The sequence below is a fragment of the Python bivittatus genome, unplaced genomic scaffold (genome assembly GCF_059951505.1).
Source record: "Python bivittatus isolate LINGU-HERP-01145 unplaced genomic scaffold, Pbiv_v1 ctg000020_np1212, whole genome shotgun sequence".
NCBI classification, from domain to species: Eukaryota; Metazoa; Chordata; class Lepidosauria; order Squamata; family Pythonidae; genus Python; species Python bivittatus.
Genome location: NW_028277030.1, coordinates 3,494,144 through 3,521,701, shown reverse-complemented (window position 1 = coordinate 3,521,701; position 27,558 = coordinate 3,494,144). Strand labels below are relative to the sequence as shown.

At 38.8% G+C, this 27,558-nt stretch overlaps 1 protein-coding gene across 2 annotated transcripts in view; it reads right to left on the bottom strand.

Moving 5' to 3' along the window:
• The window catches only part of PTCHD4 (patched domain containing 4), a 65,121-nt gene extending 49,752 nt beyond the window's left edge, over nucleotides 1–15,369 (bottom strand). The window contains exon 1 of one of the 2 annotated variants that reach the window (XM_007435456.3): nucleotides 14,806–15,369. In XM_007435456.3, the coding sequence (XP_007435518.1) occupies nucleotides 14,806–15,354 (549 nt within the window). In that variant the 5' untranslated portion in view covers nucleotides 15,355–15,369. The remainder of the gene's footprint in view (nucleotides 1–14,805) is intronic. The other variant, XM_025171336.2, reaches the window with a different exon arrangement.
• Between the last annotated feature and the right edge of the window lie 12,189 nt (nucleotides 15,370–27,558).

Below are 27,558 nucleotides of genomic sequence, written 5' to 3'. Positions count from 1 at the left end.
GAAGCAGTGATATGCAGTCTGAGTCCCAGGACCACAGAGGAACCCCAAAAGCCTTGGATGACACTCTCAGAATCCTTCAAACACTCACCACTGAATTATAAAGTTTAAAGCAGCAGACATCACATGCAGCACACAGTCATATTAGTTTAAATTCAAATGTAACATGTAAATGAAATGCAATCAAATTTAGATTTTGCCCTGGCTTAGCGCGGTCCTCGGACTGACAAATATTCGGTTTTTCTGGACTACAGCAGAGTCCTCAATCTTTTGGGGGGGAAGGGCAGGGGAGGGTGCTGGAAGGACGTTTGGAATTTGGAAGGCATGTTGCAGGTTCTCTCAAAAAATGTAGGGCTACCAGTTCTTGGCTTCAAAAATCTAGACAACCACTAGATTGGCAGCAAAGAGGTACAGAAAAAACTAATTTCCAGCTGCCATCCAGGGGTTCTCAAGACTTTTGCCCACAGAGCTGGTTGCTCTACATACAACAGCTTCCATAGTAAATGTGGGCAATCGCAAAATGTCCATTTATCAAGAGCAGCATTTCCAAGGAACTAAACTTCAAATGCCAAATCATAAATTATCTATCTATCTATCTATCTATCTATCTATCTATCTATCTATCTATCTATCTATCTATCTATCATATTTATATAGCCACCCATCTCACACAAAGTGACTCACAGGAAAGCTCCCAAGGCAATGCTCAAAGAAACACACGTTCACTTTTGCAGTTCCTGTATCCAAAGTGAAAGTTAGTGGCAGCTTTTCATCCACTTTTCCACTAAGGCACTAAGCGAGGTTGCACACTTTCCCTTTGATTTTTAATAGTTTGTGCTGTTATAGCTTAAATATTCAAGGTTTATATCATAATTCATTAGAGTGTAAATTGATATTATATACTGCTGTTATTATTTATGTCTACATTCCATGTCCAACTTTGATGCATGTGATAAATGTGTTCGGGAAAATAACAGGATATTTAATTAACTGGTCCAAGTTTGAATTTCTGCCAAAGATAAAAAAATCTTCCATTTATTAATTAAGCAATTATTAGTACTTTATGGTGAATATATTAACTGTCTTTGCGTTCTTATCCCATGTGATATTTCATAGATAATTACTTTATAAAGAACAAAACATATAAGATGATTTCTTTGGGTCTCAATCGATGTCAGTCTTTAAATCTTATCCTTTGGGGCAAGGTTAGCATTCTAAAAATGAATGCATTTCTTAGAATACTATACACCTTGCATGGAATTCCTATACACATATCTGCAAAATATATATTTAAAATGTAATATAATATTTCATTTTTTTTTCTGAGGATCTTCAATGCTGAAAGATTTTTTCTTATCTTTTTAAAAGTTGCAACTCTCTGTTAAAGGGGGGAATTGGTTCTCCAGACTTGAAGTATGTCATTTTGCATGTTGCTATTACTTTGTAACAAATTTTGGACAATTTCCCTTATTGGAAATTTTCCCAACTGGGCCCCCCTTCAATTTTTAATGTTCATATAGAACACCTTTATTTGGGCTGTCATGGGATAAAAATACAACATATTTCAAACAGTTCCACTTGCTATTACATCAGTTTGAAGATTGTGATACACTATTTGCAGGAAAGAGCATTTTGACCCTTTTTCTGTTGGATAATCCAGACTGCAGAATTAGTTTAAAAAATGGATGAAAGTCAGGATTTATACTTTGGATGAATTACAGATGAAAAGGATTTTAAAAAAATTAATATCTGCATTAAAGGATAAATATTGTCTGCCTAATATAGCCCAGGAGCAGTATTTATAGTTATTTCTACTGACATCCCAGTTGGCATCTGCTGCATTTCCAGTCTCAAAAACACCTAATCTACTACAAGCAATTATTAAATCCTATGATACTAAAAAATCCACAATTACTTCATTAGTGATGAATTAATTTGATATACAAACTTTAATGGTTGAAGAATGAGAGATCCCTACTTTGCGCAAAAAAAGGTAAAAGATGTTAATATCAAAAACAACTGATTACATTTTATTCAACAAAAATAGTATTTGAACTTCCTGGATTCCATTGTGTTTATATAGAAAAGGCTTGAGTCAATCATCATATTATTAGAAATGTAGTAAGTTTAAGTTTCATTGAAACATATGTTTGTACAATGTCTTATAATCGTACCATTTAAAAGAAAGTTATTATATGCATTAATTCAACTTTGAAACAAGATATAATATTTTCAGATGTCCATGTTATTATATCCCCATTGAATGGAAACTGACAGCTGAACAAAGAAAGTGTATCCTTCATGCCCTCCTTATAGCTAAAACACTTATTCTTCAGCATTATAAAAAATAAATGTATAGTCCTAAATACTCATTGGTCTGCAGAGTTGATGTTATCAGCATCTTATGAACTTATAGACATACATTAGCAATAGATGATTATAATGAAATCTATGACTATCATTCATTGAAATGCAAGAGTAGAATTTCTATATATGTATATGCACTGTATGAAAAAAAATACTTTTTCCTTTTTTCATAATTTTGCTTATTGTTTCCTGGTATTTTTATTGTAATGTGTTTTGTTTTGTCAGTCATCAGTGAATCAGTTTATTGCAGTCTTAGGCCATAGAAGAAGTGGGTCCACGAGTGATCTGTGAGCACTTATAAATCTATCTAAGAAATCAATAAACAATATTTGAGACAAAATTAAAGGACATCTATAAACAACCTGACCAGAAAGGTTAGTGAGTAAAGTCTAAAAGGAGCAATCTATGTCTAAGTTATAAGTGAGATAGTATCTAAAATTACATCAAATGTGATAACATCTAAAATTACATAAAATACATCTATGTAGCAGAAGCTTGCCCTATCAAGGTCCAGCAGATTTTACATGCTGCTGCGCAAAACCTAGCCATGTGTGATGTAATTAAGGGCAGCTAATCTGTAGTTTTGTTTTGTACATTCAATTAATAAAAGCGTTTTAAAAAGAAAAATACATAAGCTGAAAATGCTGGGCTGCAAATATCTGAACAGCCACAAGGGGGCAGCAATTTCTCGGTTTGCTGCCCTCTAGTGGTTGCCCTCTAGCAGTTTTCCAGCCCATATTTGGTAGCCCTAGAAAACATACACAACCCAGAAACAAACCAGCTAACAAACACACCCATACATGTTTTTAGAAAGTAGGCGAGAAAGCATACAAATAATAATAAGCAAATCAGGCAAGTAAGCCCACATAAGGTATCGCAAGATTACCTTTAGCCCCTTAAGATGCTTTCTAATGCCTCCTCCAGATGCAGGCTCCATTGCCACGTCTTTCTGACTACATAGGTATATTCCCAATGAAGCACTGTGCTGCGATCATCCATTGTCACTTTCTAAAAATGCTTCTGGCACTTGTGTCAAGCTCAGTGGCATGCTCAAAAATAAATGTCATGTTTAGAGCCCACTGCTTTGCAGCAGTATAGCTTCCCGTTTAATTACATTTAAAATTAACATACTCAGACATCGGTGCAGCAGAGTTTGGCAAGCAGCAAGAGAAGTGTCCGTGGGCACAGATTCTACAATGTTTGTTTTAAACTGTCCCGTTTTTAACAAGTTTTGCAGGGTAGTAGTAAGTAAGAGAGGTCATTTAAAAACTGCTGTAGAAGCATATGCATCATGAGATAATAATAGCATTTAGTAAATATTGGGATATCTGTCTTAGATCCCATGAAAGTCACTTCATTGTGGAATAGCCTTCCCAATTTTGCAGACTGGCAAAATCAAGCAATATGTTTTGCAGTAACTTGGCTTTTAATTTCTCTTCCTTTTGTAGAGGATAATTCCAGCTTCCCATAGATACATAAGTTAGATATGATAAAATAGATATGATAAAATAGCCCCAGAGCATCTGAAGGAAAAAAACATCAGTCTGTTACAAATTCACACTGTAAAATGTCACTGCAGTGACCAAGCAAGTCAAGAGCTGGACTCCAGTGAGCCCATGAAGTAGATTTGAATGGTCCTTGAAATTACATTAGAGAGTCAGAATTAAAGCCGAATGTGCCAGCTCCATCACAAACAGTGGCAATTCTGGCTATACAGCCTATATGCCCTGTAACTACAGGCCAGAAGTGGGGAACCTGCAACTCACAAGCCACATGTTGCCATTTTATACCCCCCAAAATTTGGACTGCAAGCCCACTCAAAATATGGCTGCATAGAAATCCCAGCCTACCATGTCAGTGACATCATGGCACTTGACTCTTTGGCTGCTCCCAACAGAAAAATAGAATATGAGCTCCGGCCATCCCTAAAATTGCCCATCCCAACTGGATAGCAGTGCTGGAAATAGCCCTTCCTAAATGTACTTTCTTGGAAAACTTCTAGCCCATTTTTAATATGGTCTCCCAGAAGTTTGATGGAGCTAGCCAAGTTTCCATGATCTTGTGCCTCCTCCCAATTTATTGAAGTTGCTCCCCTGCTGGTTCCATGCAAGGCAGAGCAACAATGGAGCCCTCCCAATGCAGAAACCAGAGCGTTTGACACTACAGCATAATTGCTTTGGATGTTAATCACAAGTAACAGCAAGAACAAAGAGTCTTCTGTCTAGACAGGTGTCCTTGTCAGATCTTAGCAGAAAAGCTAGAGTCCTGTATTACCTCAAAGGCCAGTAAATCCATTTCATATGAGTTTTCTTATTCCAAAAAAGCAATATGCTTTTTCACACACACACACCAAAAAAACCCAACCCAGCTATTTCCAAGAGAAACATGTGAAGAAAAATTCAATACAGGGGTGGGATGACACAGACATTCTTGCACTGAACATATACAGTAATCTTCTGTTTCTAACCATGATGAAGCCTAAATGATGAGACATGCATCATGTCACAATGCAAGCCATTTCATAGTTGTTTTATGATTTTAAAAAGAAGTAAAGCAGGGATGTACATTCATTATGTACCCTCCTCCCCAGCCGCAACCCTGCAGATGCCAATGGCACTGCATGATAAGTTAACAATGTAATACGCTAAGAAGCTCCGGTCAATGTTTTAACCCATGAACAAGCTTGTTAACTCTTCAAACAAATTTCAGCTCATCATCTTCAAACAAGTGGCACAGGCAGTGTTTCCACTTTCTAAACTCTCTGAATCAAAGGTGATTTCTGATTGTCTTCACTTCTGCCAACTTGAATGCTGTGAACAAGGAACAAAATTCCCCAACTTGCTCCAGGTTCTGTAGAACACAAATCTTTTTACTCCCACTCTACCATGGGCTATTTGGAAGCTGGGGGTGAAATCCTTGTTCCTGAAGCTAACTAGAAAAAAGGTTAAATGGTGCACCACTGGAGTTTTGGAGGGAGGGGGGGGGGAAGCAGGAAAAGTAATTAAAAACATGCTGGGTTTTGGACATTTTTTTACAAGGCAAGAGTTATAGCCATTGTGCTATCAGAGCACTCACATAAAGGGTACATCTAAAAAAGACTTCATTTGTTTATACAATTTAGAGACTGCTTGGGCCCAGATAACTCTGAACGGCTTGCACTTTTCAAAAGGGAAGAAACAATAAAATAGAAAAACAGATCGTACAAGTCCAAAAGGGAAAAAAATACCCATACACATCAAGCAAAAGAAACCTTCAGGGGTTCACAACCACCTTACCCCAGGACTGTTGCTGTCAGAGTGGAAACTGTATGAATCTCAGGGGAGGGAACACTATTCCAGAGGGCAGGCCCCACAACTGAAAGAAACAGGGCAGTAAGAAAGGATTTTTTTTAGCTGCTTGTTGTATCTGCATCTATGTGCATTTTGATACTTTTATATATGTGTATCTGTACATGTATAAATATATATCCATGTATATATAAATGTGTGTGTATTTTATATATATACGAACACATATGCCCACACATCAAAATATCTATGTCCAAGAAGACCCACCCAAAAGAAGAAAGCAACTGCTTTCCTAGAAAAGAGGGAGGGCACAGCAGAGGATATGGTAGCCTGCAATATGAACAAAATCCTTTGCAAGCTGTTGCTAAAGCATTTCATTCCAGGTAGTTTTCTTAAAACCCATTTAGATTAAAACCAGCATGAGTGTAGAGCAAGAACAGCTTAAATACTAAATATGAATGTGTCTTTTATTTCCAAATAACAAATTGCTAGTATTTTGACCTCCAGTTTTGATTTTGTCCCAACTTGATATTATAATATAATTTACTATATAAATTAAACAGATAGGGGGACAATATCCCATTCTCTTTTCTATTCTGTTCCTCTTTTCCTCCAAACTCATTTTTTACTCTACCTTATTATTTACTGTAAAACTCCTGAACAGACTAATCAGGTGTTTTGGCACACATTTATTACCCTTAATACATTCTACATTCTGGCACAGTCAACACTAGTGTTTCTCAACCTTGGCAGCTTGAAGATGTGTGGACTTCAACTCCTGGAATTCCTCAGCCAACTCCCATTGTGGGAGTTGAAGTCCACACATCTTCAAATTGCCAAGGTTGAGGAACGCTGATCTACACAAAGTCTAGCAAAAGTAAACTTCCTGCTTATATTCCTTGGCTCTCTACACTAGCCACCTTGCATCTGATAGGTCTTGATGAACTTACCACCCTTGCTGGTAAGTTCAAAAGGAGAAGGGGAAAGCAAAGGGCAATCCACAATGGGAGAGTAGATAGGGCTCTGCAGGCACGTGGAAGACCAGCCAACTAGAAGACACAACTCAAAACTCAAAACCAGAAGAAACCAAGAGTAAACCATCCCTGTTTTCTTGTCTAGAGAAGTGTACAGACATGCCTGTAATATTTGGGCAATTGTATCCATGCTAGGCATTATAAAGGCTCTGTGTGATTAAAAGAAAGGGGAGGGCTTTCCCCCAGTGTTATGTGCCTGTCTGAAACTGCCATTCTTTTTCAGTCACAGTTCCATCTCCCTTCTCCAGACAATGGGTATGTCATTCTTAATTTTTGCGGTTTTCATTCCTGGCCCTTCCATTTTCAGACTCTCTCACTCTTGCTGTCTCACAAACACGCATACAGGCTCTTCCCTTCTCCCACTCCCCCAAATGATCAGGTTTGGGAAGAAAGCCCCAAAATTCTGATCAAAATTGCTGATGCACCACTGTTCATGGCAGTGAGGAAATCATGATCTTGGCTGCAATAGGATCCTTGTCAGTGAACAAAACTGAAATCCCCCATTGTTCAACTCACTCAGTGGTCTTGCTAAAGATTACATTCTCTGTTGCCAGATATGAGTTAGTAGGTCCAGACTGATTCCTGAGCTGGCAGAGAAGAAAGAAACACCCTATCTTGTGCAACCACATTTGTGAGAACTTGTAAGGCATTAAATCATCAATTACTGGTTTTATGTCAATATTATTGTGATTTTTATTGGATTTTCTGCCTCAGGCCACAAACTCTCTTAGCCCATATCTAGTGTCATCCTATTTTATCTATATATCTAACTTGTGAGGCAGTTTAGTGAAAATGACTTCATGGCTGAGAGAAGAATATAACTAAGGATTTCCTGGCCCAGGTCCATCAACTACACCCCACTGACTCTTAAACTCACATCATGCTGTATTGTAGTTTGCAATATTATAGGAGGAAGAAAATGCTTCCTATTTCAGCTTGTTGCATTAATATTCTGAACTACATGCACATGAGATAACATCAGAAGCAATAAACCTGATTTGTTTTACAGTCTTCTTTGCAAACTGGCTTTTCATGAGGCACAAAAGTGGCATAGGCCTTTATAGGCATGTGTATTTAGTTTCTAAAGCGCTATCATGACTACTTTTGAGGAAACTGATGTCAAAAGCAACTGAAAATGCCTCCACATTACAGTTTATGCTAGTATAGATTCTTTCTCCTGTAGCTGTCCATCAATAATGCACTGGTTCTACAGTAGTGGCTCCAGAGATCAGATGGGCCCTGACCCTGCTGGCCTTAAGGGTCATAAGGCTTTGAAGACCTGGCCCTGTGCTCGAGCCTGAGGCCTCAGGCGCGCGATGGAGTCCTTTTCCTGGTTGTGCTAACTGATGTTTTTGTCATTTCTCTTGGCTGCTATGTGTTTTATGTTTTTGTACATCTATATGTTTTGCACAATGTTTAATTTTGTTTTAATTTGTTATTTGGCTATATAAATCAAATAAATAAATAGCATCTGGAAAGGCACACATCTTTAGGAAGGCTCATCAAATCATGACTAGATTTCTGAAAGGATCATTTCAAATTCCTCTGAGGTTCAGTGAATCTATGTTTCTTTAGTCATTCACTGTTTTCCAATATGGTAGTGGTTAGATCGTTGGACTACGCCGCTTACATGGCGGTAGAGCCAGTGACTTCGCCCAACGTACTTTACAGAGTTGCTGAAACAATAAAAACAGAAGTTTTTTAAGGAAGTTCCTAAGTTTGAGAAAGCAAGGTAAAATAAGAAAGCAGCATTGTACGTAGATAAATATAAAATACACAATGTTTAGATAGAAGGAAAAGATTGATTACTTATACAGTATGTAATTGCATATATACAGTGTGTGTAGGTGTGCGCGCGTGTGCATGCAATTCTAAGTTTTCATTTTAAGATTAGTTGTCTCTTGACTAAACCCTAATCAATGCAGGTATTCTGATTTTGGAATGCAAATATTTCTTCTGAATGGAAAGAGCCAGTTAGGAAACAAAGCTTAATTCCCCCACCTTACAGAATGATGAAACCAAGTCCTGAGAAAATGTATCTGGAATTCTGAAGACACTGCCAGCATCTCATGAAAAAAAAGAAAGAAACAAGATTCAGTTAGCTGGGTTCAAGAATGGCAGAGCTGTAAAACCTGAAGTTACATCAAACTCATCTCTGTTTTCAACAGGCAGCTTGATATATCTGGGATTCTAGTTCTTGGAGAAGACCCGGTGGCATCTGAAAAGGGTTATATATATTCAGAAAGGGCAGGACTTTGACTGCACGCTGCCAGGACTGCCATCTTGACTTTTTTTACATCTCCCCCCATGAATACCACTGGAGAAGATTTGTGTGACTTATCTACGCTTTTGGAAATGTTACTTCGATGTAGACAATGTTTTAAAGAGACTCCTGAGGTAAGATCTCATTCAGGCCCAACAGACTGCAAAGCTTTACAGATTTTAGATAGACAGGCACACATCCTTCAGAAAAAACTGAAGGGCAGTTAGATATATTAATATTATATTAATACCATTATGTTTATACCTGGGAGCTTATCCCTGGCAACAGGATAAAGACAAAGACATTTTGGAGCAGACATTTTCTGAGGAATGTATTAACCTTTCTGATATAAAACAATAATAAACATAAATGGAAATGTCAAACTATTTTCTAGGAGCAATAACCTACTTTGTACTCATTGCAGTGACTGCAAAGCCTAATCACCACAATTATCCCCACTGGGGGTGTGGGGAATTATTCAATCCTTTTATCATGTTTATGCTCTTAATTATGGGATGATTTACTCTTTATTAATGGACTGCCAACTTAATCCCACATTCTTTGCAAGACAGCACCAATTTTCTTGCTGCCACCAACTTCCCTGCATTTTTTTCCTTTTCTGTTATTTTCTTCTGTCTTTGTATCTGCTGGCTTGTCTGTTCCTCTGTTGATTCATGTCCTTTCCCCTTTTCCTTCCTTCCTTCCTTCCTTCCTTCCTTCCTTCCTTCCTTCCTTCCTTCCTTCCTTCCTTCCTTCCTTCCTCCTCCCTCCCTCCCTCCCTCCCTCCCTCCCTCCCTCCCTCCTTCCTTCCTTCCTTCCTTCCTTCCTTCCTTCCTTCCTTCCTTCCTTCCTTCCTTCCTTCCTTCCTTCCTTCCTTCCTCATAAAAAGTTCTGGATAGATACTGTACTGGCATATTGTGGTATGCCCATTATTGCACATATCGCTGCTTTCTGGATCAGCTGTAGCTTCCAAGTGGTCTTCAAGAGCAGTCCCATGTAGATAGACATGATATTCTCTTTTGAAGCAAATCTCTTTGGCCAGCCCCAGATATCAATTCCTATCCTGTCTAAGAAATTGTGAAGGCTATTCCCTTGGACAAAAGAGCAGGGAAAGCCAGGGAGTGTATCAAGGACATGGCTTTGGAAGTGAAGATGGCTGAGCCAACCTTTTATTAACTGTCCGTCTTCTTCTAGTCAGAAAGAGAACAAGAGAGGTTGCATTACACATGTCCCAATAACCTCACCCTCAGTTGGGAAGTGTCTGCCACTGTACCAGGGAAATGTTAGTGATCTTCAGCATGTGTAAAAGCACCCAAAGAAGGTATAAAGATTTCATATTCTAACAAATGCCTCCAGATAGATGCTACAAAGGCTTGGGAAATTGCACAAGGTTTCATAATATAAATTGACAAGTTTTTTGATGTCATGTTTTATTCATATATTATGTTTCTTTTATTCAATACTATAGCAGTTTAATCATAAGAAAGGGATATATAAATTATTTTGAAATAGAGTTGTTTCCTTGAGAAGAAGAGTTAGAATAGATACTGTAACATGAATATTTCACTACTAAAAGGATTATTTGGTCCTTGAGCTGTTAAATCCTTGATCTGTTAAATGAACAGATATCTTGTAAAATGTACATATTGTCCAAAACTCATAGAGCATATCACCTTATTTATTTTCAGGAGGAGGAGGAGGCACAGCCAGCCTGAAAATATGCATTCCAAGTAACCGTGCAAAGAGTGTAGTTAAGACACAAATAGCAGTTGCCTGACATTATTGGGAGAAGGTTATTTACTTACAGTATTTTACACATACATATATCATTTTTCATCCAGTTTCCAGAGTACTTACAACTAGAATTTAAGTAGTAGATGTCAGTTTAAACCCAGAACTGATAAAGCCGGAGAGAACAAAACAAAACAAGCAGAAAAAAAAATGCCCAAAATATGAGCTTCTGCAAAGAGGAAGAACCATGTAGGAAGTGACCCCATTAATGAAAAAGTTCTACGTCCATTCACCACCTATATCATGTTATATGCCAGGAACATCTGGCAGAGATCTTCCATCAATTATTTCAACATAGTAGAGATGTTGATGGGGAAGAGGGGTCCCTGCATACAACTAGGTCCTAAGTTCTCTTAAGCTTCATAATTACAACATTGTGTCTGGATTCACACAATACGTAAGTCAGAAGCAATCAAACAATGGGTTAGTATATGATGTAAACTCAGTCAACAGTGGTTTTATCAATAAAATATGGTTAAACGAACTATGGCTAAGTATGATGTAAAAATCCAGTCTCTGAGCACAAATACAGCTCTTTCAGAACTGGAGTAAAATGTTTCCACCTAGTGGTTGTGTTTTAACTGAAACAAAGTTTTCAATCATTCTTCAAAGGTACATTTAACATAGAAAACTTATACGTTAACATTACTACAGATGCTATTATTAATAATTATAACTCTAGTAACATAATTTTGAGAGAGAATTGCTATATAGTTACAACTACATATTGTTATTATAGCAGTAATCCTAAATGTCACCAATTGGCCAGGACATTTCTGTTCAGGGAGGCCACAGCTGCATATGAGCTCCACTTCAAAGAGGCGACCTAAGCTTTTAGTAACATAACATGTCCCAGAAGCACTGCCAAGGTATGAATCTAATCCTTTGGGAATCTACAACCCCCATATACAAACTGTCTCCCTACCTAAAGAAACCAATTAGTGAGAGTAGGAACAGGTAATCTTACTTATTGGCTATAGTTCCATAAGTGATCCAAACACAAGTATAACATTTCCGCTGCTATTATCTGACATAGAAGACAACTCCATCCTTGTTTGCCACACAGCTACTGACAACATCTCACGCCACATGCCTGGCTGGCCTCTCCAGTTATTTAATGCAGATGTTTTAAAAAATGGGGTACAAGTGTTGTATGATCAGAAAACCTACATGCCAGAGAGTTGCAGTCTCCCAATATTAATTTCTGGAATCAGCTCATTAAGTAGAAACAGAACCATCAGAAGATCATGCTTCCTTTTCTCAATTTAAAGAATCTAGTCAGAAAGATACCATGGTTCTAGAATCTACAACATGATGCCCAAAATTGCCAATGGTTCTTGATGCCCAGAAGGCTCTTTACCCTGCCTGATTTTTAAAAACCTATTTAATTTTAAAATGGGAAGTTGGCATGCTGCATAACACAGAACCACTATCCAGTATAATTTTTATTTCCAAAAATGCCTCTAGGCCTCATGCAGCAGCCCATGTCTTTGAAAGAATAACCACCTATCCAGGAAAAAAAACAACAAGAATGCCTACCATTGTCTAGCCATTACTCAAGCCCAAGTAAGGATAATTGCACATGACTATTATTTATTACAATCCCCAGGCTCCGAGAAAGTCTCATTTTTGGTTTCATAATCTCTTTTCAAGTCACTCAGAATCCCCATCTCTCATAAGAAAGAGTTTACTATACCTCTACCCAGCCGGATATTACCAGCTGTAAAGGATAATGGATGTGTGTGATGGGATAGTCCAAATTCTTTGAAGTATTCTGTCCATATCTATGGATTTAATTTGCAAACCTAATGATAATCTATGCCATGTCAAAGATTCGGGATTTAATCCTCCAGATGTTTTACAGACATTTAATGTGCTTCTGAGGGGTCTTGAACATCTCCCTATTCGCCAAACTGACATGGATGACTCTCCAAGGACCCATGGTGACTGAAGTATTGATTTGCTGTCATTATCAGTACTACAGATTAGGCACCAAAACATTTCTGCAAGGCCACATTTCACCAAATGCATTATAGTCACCATTCTTCTTGCTTCACTGACACAGTTTCCTGGAAGAACAAGGTATCTGCATTATGCAGCAAGAAAAATGCTTACAGTCTCATAGGTTAATTGCTCAAGTATTGTCTGTAATCCAAAGTCCTAGACTTCATCAGGGGTGCCACCAACTTCAGTTGAAATTCCTCCAAAGCCCTTAGAAATCTTTAAATTCCCTCAGCCACCTCAGAGTATCCACTTTTAAACCATCATCTTCTCACCCAGAATGACAAGTATGATCTGCCATATATGTAGGCTGATGAAATACTGGAACAGTTCTATGGTTCCAGATTCAAATGCAAAATGCAAAAAGTAGCCAGCTTTGCCCTGTCCATTTTATAACCCTGATCTGCAAAAAAAAATTCCCCAAGGACAAAAAAGCAACTGCAGTAGTTATCCATTAGTTTTCATTTTCCTGCTTAGCAAAGATGAGGCAGATCTATTAGTTAGAAATAAGCATATGATATTCTAGAATCTTCACCTTTAGGATATAGAGCAAAAGCCATTTCATATGTTAATTGTTCCTCACAATGGGAAAAAAAATTATGTGAAATAAAATGCACAAATATTGCCATATCTAAAGTGTGACGCTTTGCTACAATTTATTATCTATCTATCTATCTATCTATCTATCTATCTATCTATCTATCTATCTATCTATCTATCTCCACTTCTTGGGTGAACTTTATTTCCCACTATAAGACTGTATTCTATTTGGAAAAAAATAATAAATGAAATGGCACTGTCCAGACAAGATCAATACTGAGAAGTCCCAAGGGCAGCAGTGGAAAGAGATATGCTGCACAATCTTACATAGGTTACTTGGAAGTAAATCCCAATGAGTTTAATGAAGTTTATATCCAAGTAAATATGAATAAGATCAGAACATCATCTATGATCAAACAGCCTCATTAATCTGAATGAGATACAACCAGCTTTCATTGGACCATGCCCATCAAATGGCTAGAGATTCCAGAGACCAGCATATCTGGTCTTCTTCATCTAGTGGGTTAAGAACCACACTCGTCTAAGGCAGGACATATAAACACAAGAGAAAACAAAGGTTCTCCAAAGAAAGTTTGAGCTGTAGATAGAACTAAATCTATAATGGCAGAAGATTATATTATGGTATGTTTTTACATTCAATCAATGGTTGTGGCCTTGCCTAAATTGTTTATAAAGAAGGGCGTACCTTATTACATATTGTAGACAAATAAAAGTTTGTATTCTTTTGTAGTAATTAAGGCAAGGTCACAGCACTAATATTAATAATAAGGCATCTAACAATAGCCAACATTTTCGGCTATACCCAAATTCTCTTTGCTGCGCAATGTATTGGCCTTTGAAATGTCTATCAAGAAGCATCCACTCCAGAAGAAATTCTGTTGCTCCAAGAGGAAACAGCCATCAAGTATTCATATTTTTTTAATATTAAAAGTAATAACTGGCTTTAAAAGACTTTAACTTGCTAACTGAGCAGAAATAATCCCACCCTCTTCCTTCATTTTGCTTTCACCCAATGAGGTTGCACTGACGGCTCAATCCAAGTTTCAGCTCCATTGGTAAGACTCCTAATTCTCACCCTGGACTTGCTCCCCAGCCTTGAGCATGGGGCTGATTGATACAGCTCCTAGAATCACTGCAATTAGCTCATTATAGTATTGGTTTCCTACCTGGCATCTGTCAAAAGATACCCTTCTGGTCTATATGAAAGATGTTCTCATGCCAAAGAGAGCTTGTGCTGGGAGCAAAAGGTAACATTTTTCTACACAACTTCTGCACTGCTAGCCCAGCCTAGTGCTATTGCTTGTCCTGATGACTCCTGAATTGCTCCATTTCCCCCCCCCCCCCCCCGATCCCACTCCTCTCCCACAGTACCCTCATGCCCTTGGTGTCTCTGATTTTTCAAACAACAACTACAAATACAACATCAATGCTTCTCTTTGCTGCTGAGGACAAGAAATGAAGTGCTGCTTCTTTAATTGGCAAAAGCATGCAATTAAGAGCATACCTTTAATTTAGTGTTGGGATAGCTCACTTGCACCCTGGCTGTTGTCTTATTGGAGAGGGCAGCCTGCCTCAGATCCTCTAGCACTGAAATTATATCATCCAGCACGCATTTCTTATCCTGATTTCTCAACACACACAGATGGGAAAAAGTATAATTATAGCCTTTGTGGTTCACCTTCATTTCCAGCACGGCTCGGTGGATCTGCAGCAGCCCTTCAGCCTGGTGCAAAATATTGCCCCCGGGCTTGGCGAGGAGGATCACCCGGCCATACCTCCCCGGGGTGTGCAAGTCCGAATAGAGATGGCTTTTGGAGCGGTCGAGGGGGAAAAGGCTGTTGGCCAAGCTCCTCTCGATCTTGGCCAAGCTGTGACTCGGGGCCACTAAGATCTCCAGGTCCATTTCAGGCTGGAAGCGGCTGAGGACGCTGAAGCCGAAGATGATGGTCAGGACTGCGGGCACGGTGAGGAAGAAGACCGGGTGCCGGCTGACGAACAAGCCCAGCTGGTGGCAGAACGACCGGAGCCCTCTGTGGATCACCTGCCGCAGCATCCTCCTCCTCCTCCTCCTCCCGAGCCAGCTTGCGGATGCTCCCGGCCGTCTTCTTCGAAAGCACGGGGGACATCGGGAGCTAACTGGCCTGGCGAGCCGCGCTGCCTGCCTCGTACTTTCGCGCTCGCTCGCTCGCTCGCCCGCTGGCTCTGCCTTCCTCTCCCTCGACTACCCGGTTCAAACACTGCAGCAAGTTGCAGCAAGATGACCAAATATTGATCAATGGGGGGGCGGGGGGTGCGCGCGTGCGGGGGTACAGGGTGAAGGGGGGCAGAGGAGGGGGTTCCCTCGGGCTTCCCTCTCCCCCCTCCCCTTCTCAGCCTTCCAGCCCCACTTTACTCTCGATCCTCCTCAGGCAGCTCTGGGCTGCGGCGGCGGCGGCGGCGGCGCCAAGGCCCCCTCGCCCTCACCCCCCACTCCTTCCTGGCGCGCTCGTGCAAAGCCCTCCGAAGCGAGGTGGGCGGCGGCATTTCAGGACTGCCGCGGAGCTCTCGGGCTCTTTGAAGTTTCCGAACCGGTCGAGCCGGCGAGGCTCCTGGGAGGAGGAGGGCTTAGGCTGCGCTCGACCCTGCTTTCCCTTAAAGAGGAGGCGCGGGAAGCCCCCTGCCTACCTGAGGGTAGCCCGGCCTCTTTGGCTCTCGGGTGGACGGAAAGCAACCGGCCAGGAAGGCGGGAACGGGGAAGAAAGATGAGGCTGCGGCGTAACCCAGCCGGCTCATTGTCTCTCGCGCCCGCCCTTCCCCTGGCTGGAGCGAGGCAGCGCCTGAGAGCTGCGGCTCGGCTCGGGTTCGGGAAGCCGCCAGCATCGCCGGCTTCCCCTTCCTTTCTCTCCTCCGCCCCCGCCAGGGTCGGGCCTGTGGATAGCTGAGCGGGGCTCCCCTTCCAGCCGCGCCTTTTGGCCCCGGGAAGAGGTTTAGGTGACGAAGCCGGGAAAGGTGTTTTCCCACCCCCGAAAAAGCAGAGAGGAAATCCTAAGGCTCAGGCGGTCTCGCCTAAGCTTCGGGCTTGACTACTACAATGAACTGAGAGTGGGACTGCCCTTGATCCTCTGCTGAAATGCTCTTGCTTCTTGCCTTCAGGCGCAAAGCTATGGGGCCGACGATCTTCCAGGAGAACTGACTGCTAAGAGGCTTCCAGGTGTGCCCTCCTAACAAAGCCAAGAGCCTGGTGTCTCAGCTCCAATCTTCTGCCAGCTGCCTGGTCTAGCAAAAGATCTGCTCGGAAATCCATCTTTGCCTGAAGGCTTTTTTTGCTGAGGAGCAGCAGCTTTGCCCCAATGCCCTGAAATTGACATTCCACCCCCAGCGAGCGCGCGCACACACACACACACACACACACACACACACGTCAAGAACCATGCACATAATCAGAGGCTAAAATGGAAAATGGATCTCTTTCACCCGGACTGCAATTTTGTTTGCTTTCGTTGGTGCTGTTCTGTTCTTTGGCTGTTTCAGTTTAGAACATTTTGTCTAATTTTTCACTATAGGCTGCTTCAAGAATTTCAAGACATCTAATAAAGGATTGTTATAACAGTAGCAGCCTGAATTGGTCTGAAATAGATACACTCGCACACTCATACCATCATATAGAATCAAGGCCAGAAATCTGTCATGCTGTTTACCAGGAAATTTAACAGTAACATTTCGCAAGCTCCAGCGCTGTTCAGTCCTCTCCCAGACTCTCTTCTACTACCATCCCCCCAATGACTCCAATTTAATCCACAGCTCTGGCCAATCTTGATTTCTTTTTTGCTTGCAGTGGCTGAAATAAGTTCCACGTTTATAAACATTAAATTGTGTGTAACCAATTGCTCCTCAGCTCAAACAACTCCATGCTATAAACTTTTAAAAAGTCATTTAAGACAGTGATCATCATCACATCTTGTGCAACTAAATTTACTAAGTGAACTGGGCATTCATTGCAGGAAGGTATACTTTCTCATGTCTTTCCTGGATCTGCTACAGATCATTCCCCTTGTGTGCACTATCCCACAGGCATCCACAGATGGGGACAGTGACAACACAAGCATCAGGGCGGTACGGTACAAATTCTGCCTCTGGCATGTAATGTCATGATAAAACCAGAAAAGGGCAATTCTTCTTTCATGATATCATGATGCGGGTTTTATCATTTGGTGTCACTGCAGTCAAAACATGACTTTACCTAAAGAAATTCCTATATTAAAAGGTAGCATCTTCCTCAAATTGACTCCTATTCCTAGTGACTTCCTGCACACATTCCTACTTTTCTTGGCAAAAAGGGAAAAGTGATCTGCCACTTCTGGGATGTTTTTTGGACTTCCAAGTCTACTCTACAACTGTGGAATTTCCTGGGGGTCTCCCATCCAAGTCTCATCCATTGTCCAATCCTGTTTTGTTTTCTCACAATCAGCCAATGTTAGGAAAATGCTGCCATCTGCTGTATGCCTAGCCACACTCAGTTGTTTGATCTTCGGTTCTCCCCCTAATAAACTTATTTCATGAAACTGCATTTTCCACTTTGCTGCCCATTTGAGAAATACTTTTGGAGCACATAGGCAGCCGCTTGCATTTTTAGTATTAGTAATACGGATTTAACTACCTTACCAGATAGTTTATGAATAATCTACTGTATTTAGTTGTTATATGAGGAATGATGCCTCATGACCCTACTGTTCTTCCCGATACAATCCAGGTATGCTATACACATGCTCTCCACCAGCATTCCTTTCACAGCCGCAGAAGAAATGGTTAATATTTTCACTCCCCCACTCCCATTTTTAGGAGTTGAAGATTAAACAATAAAATGGGTGCCTTTAGCCTTGGAGAGTCCCAAGAAAACATATATCATGTACATCTCTTGCATTTTCTACTTTATTGATTTCCATAGCCTCTTTGCTATTTAGAACAGTTCTATTCTAATACCCTTTTTAAATAGTTTATAATCCAAATGGCCATATATCAGAAATTCTCATCTACCAGATGTCTGTTATCATGTTTAGTTTCAATACCCATCTTCTAGTTTTGATATGGACTTTCCTTTGGATGAGAAGTGTCTTCAGAGTAACCCACCACTGTCCATTGAACTCCCAAATGACACACATATTAGAGTTGAAGTTCAAGAAAAAGGGAATTCTCAAACAAATTCTAGTTTAAATGTATGTACTGAATTCCTGACTTAGAAAGTTAGGACCTGATTGTGGATATTATTGGATTTAAATATTTTAGAGAAGGAAGAATTTAATTTACAATACTTAACATACATTAAAATTTTCTTTTAAAGAAAAAGATGTTTTGGTCAACAGAACTGTACACAGAATCTTTGCAAACTGGTACCAAGAATCGTCCCTTGTTCCCACAAGCCTTAGGCAGTAGATAGGGCTATCTTTGTTTATGCAGGACAAACATATCTTGATTGCAAAACCCTGGATGACCATTAGATGGCAATAAAGATATAGAAGATGTTGCTCCCACCTAGGAGTAGTCTGAAATGTTGTAATCCAGATGTGGTAGCCATAGGACAATCCCTTAATCTGAAATAGCTACTATCAGCAATAATAGGCAAAAGGCATAAGATTGCATTCTGCAACAAACTCAGTTGCCAAATCTTCTCCTATGCAGGCAGCATTATTACAGGATCTAATGACAGCTGTACCTAAGAGGTCATTCAGAGTTACTGGGAGTTGGGCAGCCTATAAATTGTATACATAAAATATTAAATAAATATGTCAACTTCTGTTAGCCATGATCTTCTACACTACATAGCAAAGGCATGTCAATCTATGACAGAAGAAAAACAAACAAATAGTACATGAGAAGGGACAATATTCAGAAACTGCTGGGAAACTATTTTAGCACTGTGATTGACTATCTTAGAAGTAACTTTTTTGAAAGAAATTTTAAGGGAAAACTGCAGCATGAAACTAACAAAAGTTATCAAGTCCAGTTCTTGATAATAGATTTGTAATTCATTATTTATATTAATTTTCTTTGAAGTGCTGGAGTCTTTATATAATTCTGATTTGTGAACAGTTACTCTGTCTATTTTATATACAATCAAACTGTAATATAATTGACATTCATTGGCTTTACTGTTTACCATTTTTTCCTCTATACAAGTACTATGTATGGGAGTGTTCTATTTCCTATTTTCAGGGTCCCAATCTTGATTGTGGTGACCTGCCCTGGCCATTGTTTTCAAGTCAACTTGCTAATGAAAACTATTTGTCAAACCTTGTGTCTAGTTTGACCTTCAGGGTTTACTTTCTACACAAAGCACAGATATACCCCTGTGAAGCATTGCCCAAGATAGTAAAGCACGTGTTTGCAGAGATACACAAAACTAGAACTGCATGGAAATTGTATTGGTTCTATTTAATCCAAAATTATTGACGTGATTAATTATTAGAACTATAAATGAGCAACTGTAATATCAAGTCCTGTTATTATGAAGCAGCAGCTTCCAAAGTCACTGGGATGCAGCTAGAAAATTTGCTGTTTATAACATGTTAGTGCTGTGTTGTGAGATGAATTGCATTGGAATGCCAAATGTACTTTCTTCCTTTCATTTCCAGAAATAACAAGCCCAGTAAGGAAATAATTAGATATTTCTATTTTCACATATGGAAATGGAAGCTGAGAAATCAGGCACTTTCCTCTGTCATTTAGTAACAACTGAGAAAAGATTTCAAATAGGGTTTAGGAACAAGTTTACAAATGAAACGTTCATCACTTGATTATGGTAACAACAAATGATTATTTGCATGGGTGAAACAGCCAATACAGATCACAGCATCAGTGCCCTGAGGTATACATAGTTTCAAGATGGAAGACTTAGACTAATATGCCTGGACAGAAAATAAGCTCCTAAGAGAATCTTGTAGTTTCATACTAAAAGACCTATTAGTGTAACCTCTTTTTTAAGCTAGCACAAAATCACTGAATGGAATGCAAGCTTTCAAGAGTTTTCCAGAACTCTTTATTTGGCAAGATGATAGCTATTAATGGTATAAGTCCATTTTCTGATTCAATTGGATTTCCTTTTTAAAAGTATTTTGTTGCTGTTTAATCATAACAGAAGAAAAAAAATGAAAGCTTTACCCAAGTACCGTCATGATTGTAATACAAAACAACAAGATAACCAGAAAATAACAATAACAAGAAAAAAATTAAAAACAAAGAAAAAAATAAACCTATATTAGAACAATTAAATACATAGTGGTATCCTAAATTACAGTACAGAATCATATTGATCAAATTTCATACTGTCAATAGAAAGGCAGTTCTTATGTAGATGGTATAAGCATATCTTTCATCCATGATTTTAAAACTAGAGACTTTCTACCAAAATAAAACGTTTTTCTTAGTGGCTACCTAGCCACAGTAAATCCAAAGTTCTTCATATTTCAATTGGTTGCATATATTTTGGAATATAATTCAGCATCACATTCACATCTTTCACCCTTATTTCTTTCTGAGTGCCCTATTTACAATGTTTCTGTAGCAAAAATGTACTAGATGAAACAAATGATCTAAGAAGTGCTTCCCAAATCATAAAAGTTTGATATTGTTGCTCCATGTGAATATTAAGACAAAATGATGTCAATATAGAGCAAGTCCTCAAAATATAAGTCTTCCAACCTACTGCACTTCTAACATACAGAAGTTGAAACCCAATCCTTACTGTACAGCTTCCAGGGCATCCAGTATACCCAAAAATAAATCTTCTGTAGAATTAGTTTCATCTTATAATTGAATGATAAAATTCTATGCAACCCAAATCCACTGAGTTAAAATCCTAATGAGGATATTCCAATTCATTATTCCAATTATTATTATTATTATTATTATTATTATTATTATTATTACAATTTTTCAATTGTGAATAAAAATGAATTGTATGTTTAGAAACTTTATAAACTCTTTTTAATTTCATTAACAGTGAAAGAATGTATTTATTTATTTATTTGAATGATATGGTCACCAGTCTCACATAAGTGACTCTGGATGGCTAACACAATAAAACCATAATTATAATAACCAGATACAATAAATAAAACATGTAAAACCAAAGAAAAATGGTCACCAAGGATAAACCAGTCAACCCCAAATACATTCAACTGATGAGCTCCTGACCTCCAGAGAATAGCCAGATTTTAAGGGCTTTATAAAAGGCCAGCAGAGTTGGGGCTAACCTAATCTCAGGAGGAATGGGTGTTCCAGAGGTTAATTGCTACTTCAGAAAAGTTCAGACACAGGCAATGCTTCCAGCCAAAACAAGATTTTTTTAAAAAAATTGCACATATTGTCATTGAAAAACATTTTGCAAAACTGCATCTTGTAGAACCTCTAGCAGCATAGAAGCAAAAAATCAATATATAACTTATGCCAGTCAATAGGAAAATTGTCAGTGCCCAGAGCCTTACCTAATTTCATTGATTTAATTGTATCCATAATTACACGCAGAGATAAAGGGACAGCTAACTGAATTGCTTTATCTTGAGCTATCTTGGGAAAATTTATTTTATCCAAAAAATGCTACTTGTAAATCTGATACTTATGAATCAGTATTATAAAACTGCACATATTTTTAAGGCTGACTTATGTTTATTATCCTGAAAATCCTTAATTATAGAAATAATATTAGTTTGCTGACAATTTTTTAATCTGGAAGCCAAAAATTTACTGGATTTGTCCCCTTGCTCCTAATAGTTTTGCTTAACACAATTTAAATAATATTCACTGTCAAACCAATAATAAACTCCATAGGATTACTAAATGCAAAAACAAAACAAAACTTTCAACAAAAAATAGAAACAGGAAAAACAAACAAAAACCAGCACATAATAGAAGAATACAAGAAGGAAAAAAAAGAACTTCTAACTCTGTATGAACTACTAGAAGAGGCATGCTAGAAACTACAGTACAAAAATACTCCCCTGCAACTAAGACAGCTATCTCCAGTTCAAAAAAGTAAAACATAACATTTGTAAAAGAAACAGACTGCCATTTCATTTCTCCTTCTGATCCTAACAGCACAAACTTCATTGCAGTTCCCATTTTAGAGAATTTCTTGACCCCAGAATCCAAGGAAATAGAACAAAAACATATCTGGATGCACACACACACACAAAATGTAATTCCCTTTTGGCTTGCTGCAAAACATGCTCTACTAAACAGATTATATTGCTTGACTGCCTGAGGAGATAGGTCTGGAAAAAATTATCTGCTTAACTTATCAGAAAAAAAATTCTTATCTGTCTTGACAATGATAAAATATTATCTCAAGAAGCGCTTCAGAGAAGCTGAACCAAAATTAGGCTGGGGTTCTGGTAGATGAAAACAAAAACCTAAACAGTACGCTACTCTATTTGGAGCTGGTATTCAGTCTGCAATGGAAAAAATCTCACACAAAAATTTGTCCATATACAACAGTAGTGACTGATTGATTTGGCATTATAAGGAATATTCAAAAAATATATCGATAAGAGACCATGTAAAGGGGTCAGTTCACCTTGAATATCTTTATTCCCTTTTTGCAGCCCATCAACATATTTAACATAGCTGGTTTAAATGTAGTCCTCAAATCACTATTTCAAAGCTTGTGTTCAATATTTCTTTCAGGACTATGCAGCAGTTTAGGTTTAATTCCAAAAAGATGCTGCAGAGAACTCAGGGGCACAAACAGGATCTGTCTGTAACTCATTAAAGCAGCTCTGTGATCCTAGAAGACGCACTGCTGCTTTAAAGAGTTGCAGACAAGTGCTAGTTCACACTACCAAACACACCCAAGCACTCTTCTGAGAGTAAACCCAAAGCACTGTATAGTCCTAATTTCTTTCTTGGGGGAATTCTTTAGCAATCTCTTAAATTTCAAATCTTAAATCCCAACCTTTCAAGAGGACACCAAGTAATTGGCGTGAAAGATGTTCAAATGAACAGCACAAAGAAGATTTCTTATAATGTACAAATCTAAGTAAAGGGAAATGAAGACTTCAAATCAGAACTTTAAAGATGTCAACTAATAGGACCAATTTTATTAAGCAAGAAAATTGATTCATCTTAGTAGGAATCTCATGGCATAAGCAAAAGCTTTGATTATATTTAACACTTTTATAACAAGCTAATGCTACACCGCATGTGCTAAAACAACAAATAAAACATTTCAGCATACCATTTTATGGATTTTAGATATAGAAGGATTTACTAGCAGTCAACTAAATATTTGATTTTTCCAAAGTATTTTAAATGATTTAGATGCTTAACAGTCAGTAAAATATCTCCTTTGTATCTGTACATTGATTAAATAGCACTATGCTGGTCTATGACGGTAATAAAGGTTCGATTTGACTAAGTTGCAGGGCATTGAAAAAATACACCAAAGAAGTTGATCCATGTAGAGTACTTCTGTGTCATAGTTTTTTTTTGGGGGGGGGGGGGGGTTAAGAACAAGTAAATTAACTTTGCTGTGTCACTCTGGCTTCACCAGTTGTCACTCAAATATCTGTGTTCATCCTTACCAATTGTATGAATAATTATTATTACTGCTATAGTTATAGCATTATTTTATTATTATTACTATTACTATTTAGATTTGTATCTCTTCTTTCCTTCAGGAGCTCAAGGAAGGCAGAGTACATAGGGTTCCCTCTTCCTGTTTTTCCTGTTACAACAATCCTGTGATATACATTGGACTGACTCAAGTTACCAAGTGAGCTTCTGTTGCACAACCCCCAAAAAATAAAAAATAAAATTTGAATACATTTGAAGGAACTTTTTCTTTTTTAAAATGTAATAAAAATACTTAAATAATGAGAAATTGCTTTCACTGTCATGAATATATTTGTTGTTGATCCTGATTGAAATCAAGCCACTTTTTACAGATGGAATCTTAAGCACATAAACAAAACAAGACTTGTTTCCAGAATAACCTAGGACTGAGATGGGCATACCCTGGATTTCAAGGCTGTACATCCTAGAGAGAAATCAGTAGGAGTAAGCACATTTGACTCTGAACCATGTATCAGGAGCTCAGGCACATGAGGGATGTTTAGCCAAGCAAGAGCAGAGATGTGGTGATGGTTCAAACCTTCCTTCTGAGAAAGAGGGGTGGGGGGAGACAGCCATCAGGAGAATGGAGATGTCATTGTGATCAGCGTGTTGCTTCCTGGAGTGCACATTCAAGATGGGACAGGAGTCTACTGAGACATATCCAGCCAAGTAATGGCTTTTCCAGCGGATCCATTTGGGAACAAACAATACAGCCAGAAGATGTATGGAATGGAATTCCAAAAGTTAGGAGGCTCACAATAAGAAAATAAAGGAACAATAAAGCATTTTTCTTACCACTTCCAGTTAAAGGATTAGGGCTTTGGGTATGGAAAGGTGAATATTGAAAGTCAGTAGCTAAATGCATAGATGCAGTTATGCCTAGACTGCAGTTACGCAGTTTCCTCTCTCTCTTTCTCTGTGTATATGTGTTGCTCTTCCTCCCAAATGATTCCCAAATATGTGCAAAAAGAACAACAGAAATTATTTTCCATAAAACAATTAAATCAATCAATCAACCATGAAACTGCCTTTCCTAAATAAAAGACAATAAGAATACTTTTTTTAAAAAAGGGAACGAGAAGAACATTGTGGTCCTGAAGAAGTTGTTCTTTTACAAAGGTCTGGGTGAAGTGGCAGTCTTCTCTTGTTTTCAAAGCAAGAGAGCCGAGGAGGGAGGGGTGTCATCTGTCTTCCTTCTTCAAGAGAGGGAGGGCTGCATAATGGGGCACTGCCCCCAAGAAAATCCTACTCTGAGCACCCAACAGTGAGCCAACCCACCAATGGAGCCAGGCCACGAGCAGGATCCCTCTGTTGATTTTACATACTGAGAGCGGCATTATTTTAAGTACTTGGGTTCTAAGCCACGTAAGGCTTTATAAAATAATGTCAGCATCTTAAATTTGGCCCTATAATTCCAAGGTAGCCAAGAAAGCAATTTAAGAAACACAGTACTATTATATGGCCCTGTTTAGATGCCTTCCTTAGCAATGAGGTGGCCGAGTTAAGAACAGAGAATTAGCTTTATATAAGTAGCCTGCCATATCAACATGAAGTATTGTAGACAATAGGTTACATTTTACAAGAATTAGATAAAAATTCAGTTTGGTAGGGGTCTGGAAAATTTAATCAAGAAGATTTAAAATGGACATCCTTTGTGAAGTTGCTGTGTTTTTGTCACAAGCAATACAAGCTTACAACTAACTTTTGGGGGGGGTACCTTTGAGTCAGTGTTGACTCCTGGCGACTTCCTGGACAAGTCCCTGCAGTTTTCTTGGCAAGGTTTTTCAGAAGTGGTTTGCCATTGCCTGCTTCCTAGGGTGAGAGAGAGTGACTGGCCCAAGGTCACCCAGCTGGCTTTGTGGCTAAAGCGGGACTAGAACTCACAGTCTCCTGGTTTCTAGCCTGGTGCCTTAACCACTACATCAAACTGGCTCTTACAACTAACTACTGAATCAAATATCAAGGATATGAACATGAGGGATAAAGGAAATATAAGACTAGGGCTATTTGCTACATTTTCCATATTTGCAAAATGACCTGAAGGAAAGTTAGAAAGAGTACTAGGGCCCAGCCTTAAAACCCATCTTGCATTAGACTACTGTTACCTAACCTGACACTACTAGTAGGAGTGGCAAACTACATTTTAAAATGAAAAGAAACACTAAAATCCAGATATCTTACTCCACTGCTTTCTTCCACTCCAACTTAAAAGAAAAAGTTTCAACTCAGTGTTTCTGACTTTTTTGGTTTGTAATAGACTCCATGAAGTAAGGGTATCAGATCTGGGGGACAAAATCCTGAATGACCACTAGATGGCAGCAAAGGGCCATAGAAAATGAACCCATCACTGCCATCTAGTGGTTGCCTGGGTTTTTTTCACCCCAGATCTGGTAAACCTACCTTGAAGACAACATATTCTAACATAATGTTGGCCTTGATTACAAAAACAAAAGTATTGAGGTTACTTTTTAATAAAAGGGGCCACTACATACAAATCTCCTGAGGAAGAATTCCTGAGGAAATCATTCTGTACAGGAAGGCATAAACACACACACGCACACACACCACACACACTTCTTTTGGCATAGAAATAAAGTAGATGATTAAAAAAGATTGGAGAATGCTATAAGCATGTGTCACTGCAATGCTCAAACCTGCCTATGTGTAAATTTTCTACGGAATAGAATTACTGGTATCAGACACTAATTTTTCCCTGACATTTCCAGTAAATATGGAAATGATCCCTCTGTCTTCAATATTCCATTATCAGAACACTCATTAATATGATGCTAATATAAATTTACTGTGGTGAAAGTCTCATAATTGTTGTCAATGTTTTATTAAAATAGCAATTAAAGGCATAAAAATCACGCTTTAAGCATGCCTTTAACTGTGCTTCACTCAGATATGCACTTGCTAGCAGTATAAAACCCTGGATGCAAGTCAAAGCTCTTGATGACAAGGAAATGGTTTCAGGAACAGATAGAAACCATGATTTCAATACTGTAATGTGCAAATAGGATTCCAAGAACTGACCCTGGCAATACATTGATACTGCTGTTAATAGGCTATCTATATCAGTATTAGGAGCATCACCTCTGCACTTGCCTTCTCCAGTGCAACATCATTAACATAATTTAGCAACCCAGAAAACAATACAAAAGGAAAACCATACAAAATAAAGAAAAAGATAGTTAAGACTAGCAATGGTAACATCACGTCAAGGAAAATGATAGATTAAACATGTAGCAAAGGAAGCAAACAGTGTGTGAAATCAGTCTCTTTATTGATTTGTTTGCAAATCTGCCCTTTAGAATATTAAAAAAGAATTCTGCACTGTAACTTTCAGAGCTGTCCATACAGAAAATGGGCCAGAATTTACTCTACTCATTCTAGACTGGGGGCCTCCTTCCTGATAGCCTTGATCTCCCACATCACTCACCTCCTCGTAGATACTGTATATCCCATCACATCAACCTCCACCAACAGGAAACCAGCTTGGCCAAAAACCAATCAGAACTCATGTCACCTGGCTATAAAGACAGGAGCCCAGTCAGTCCCTGCTCAGCTTTCTGTGGTCTGTGTAGCAGACTACCTTGCCTCTGATGAGTTGCTGGCAAAACATCAGGAAATATGCTGTCTAAATCACAGTCACTAAACCCTGAAGCTCAAC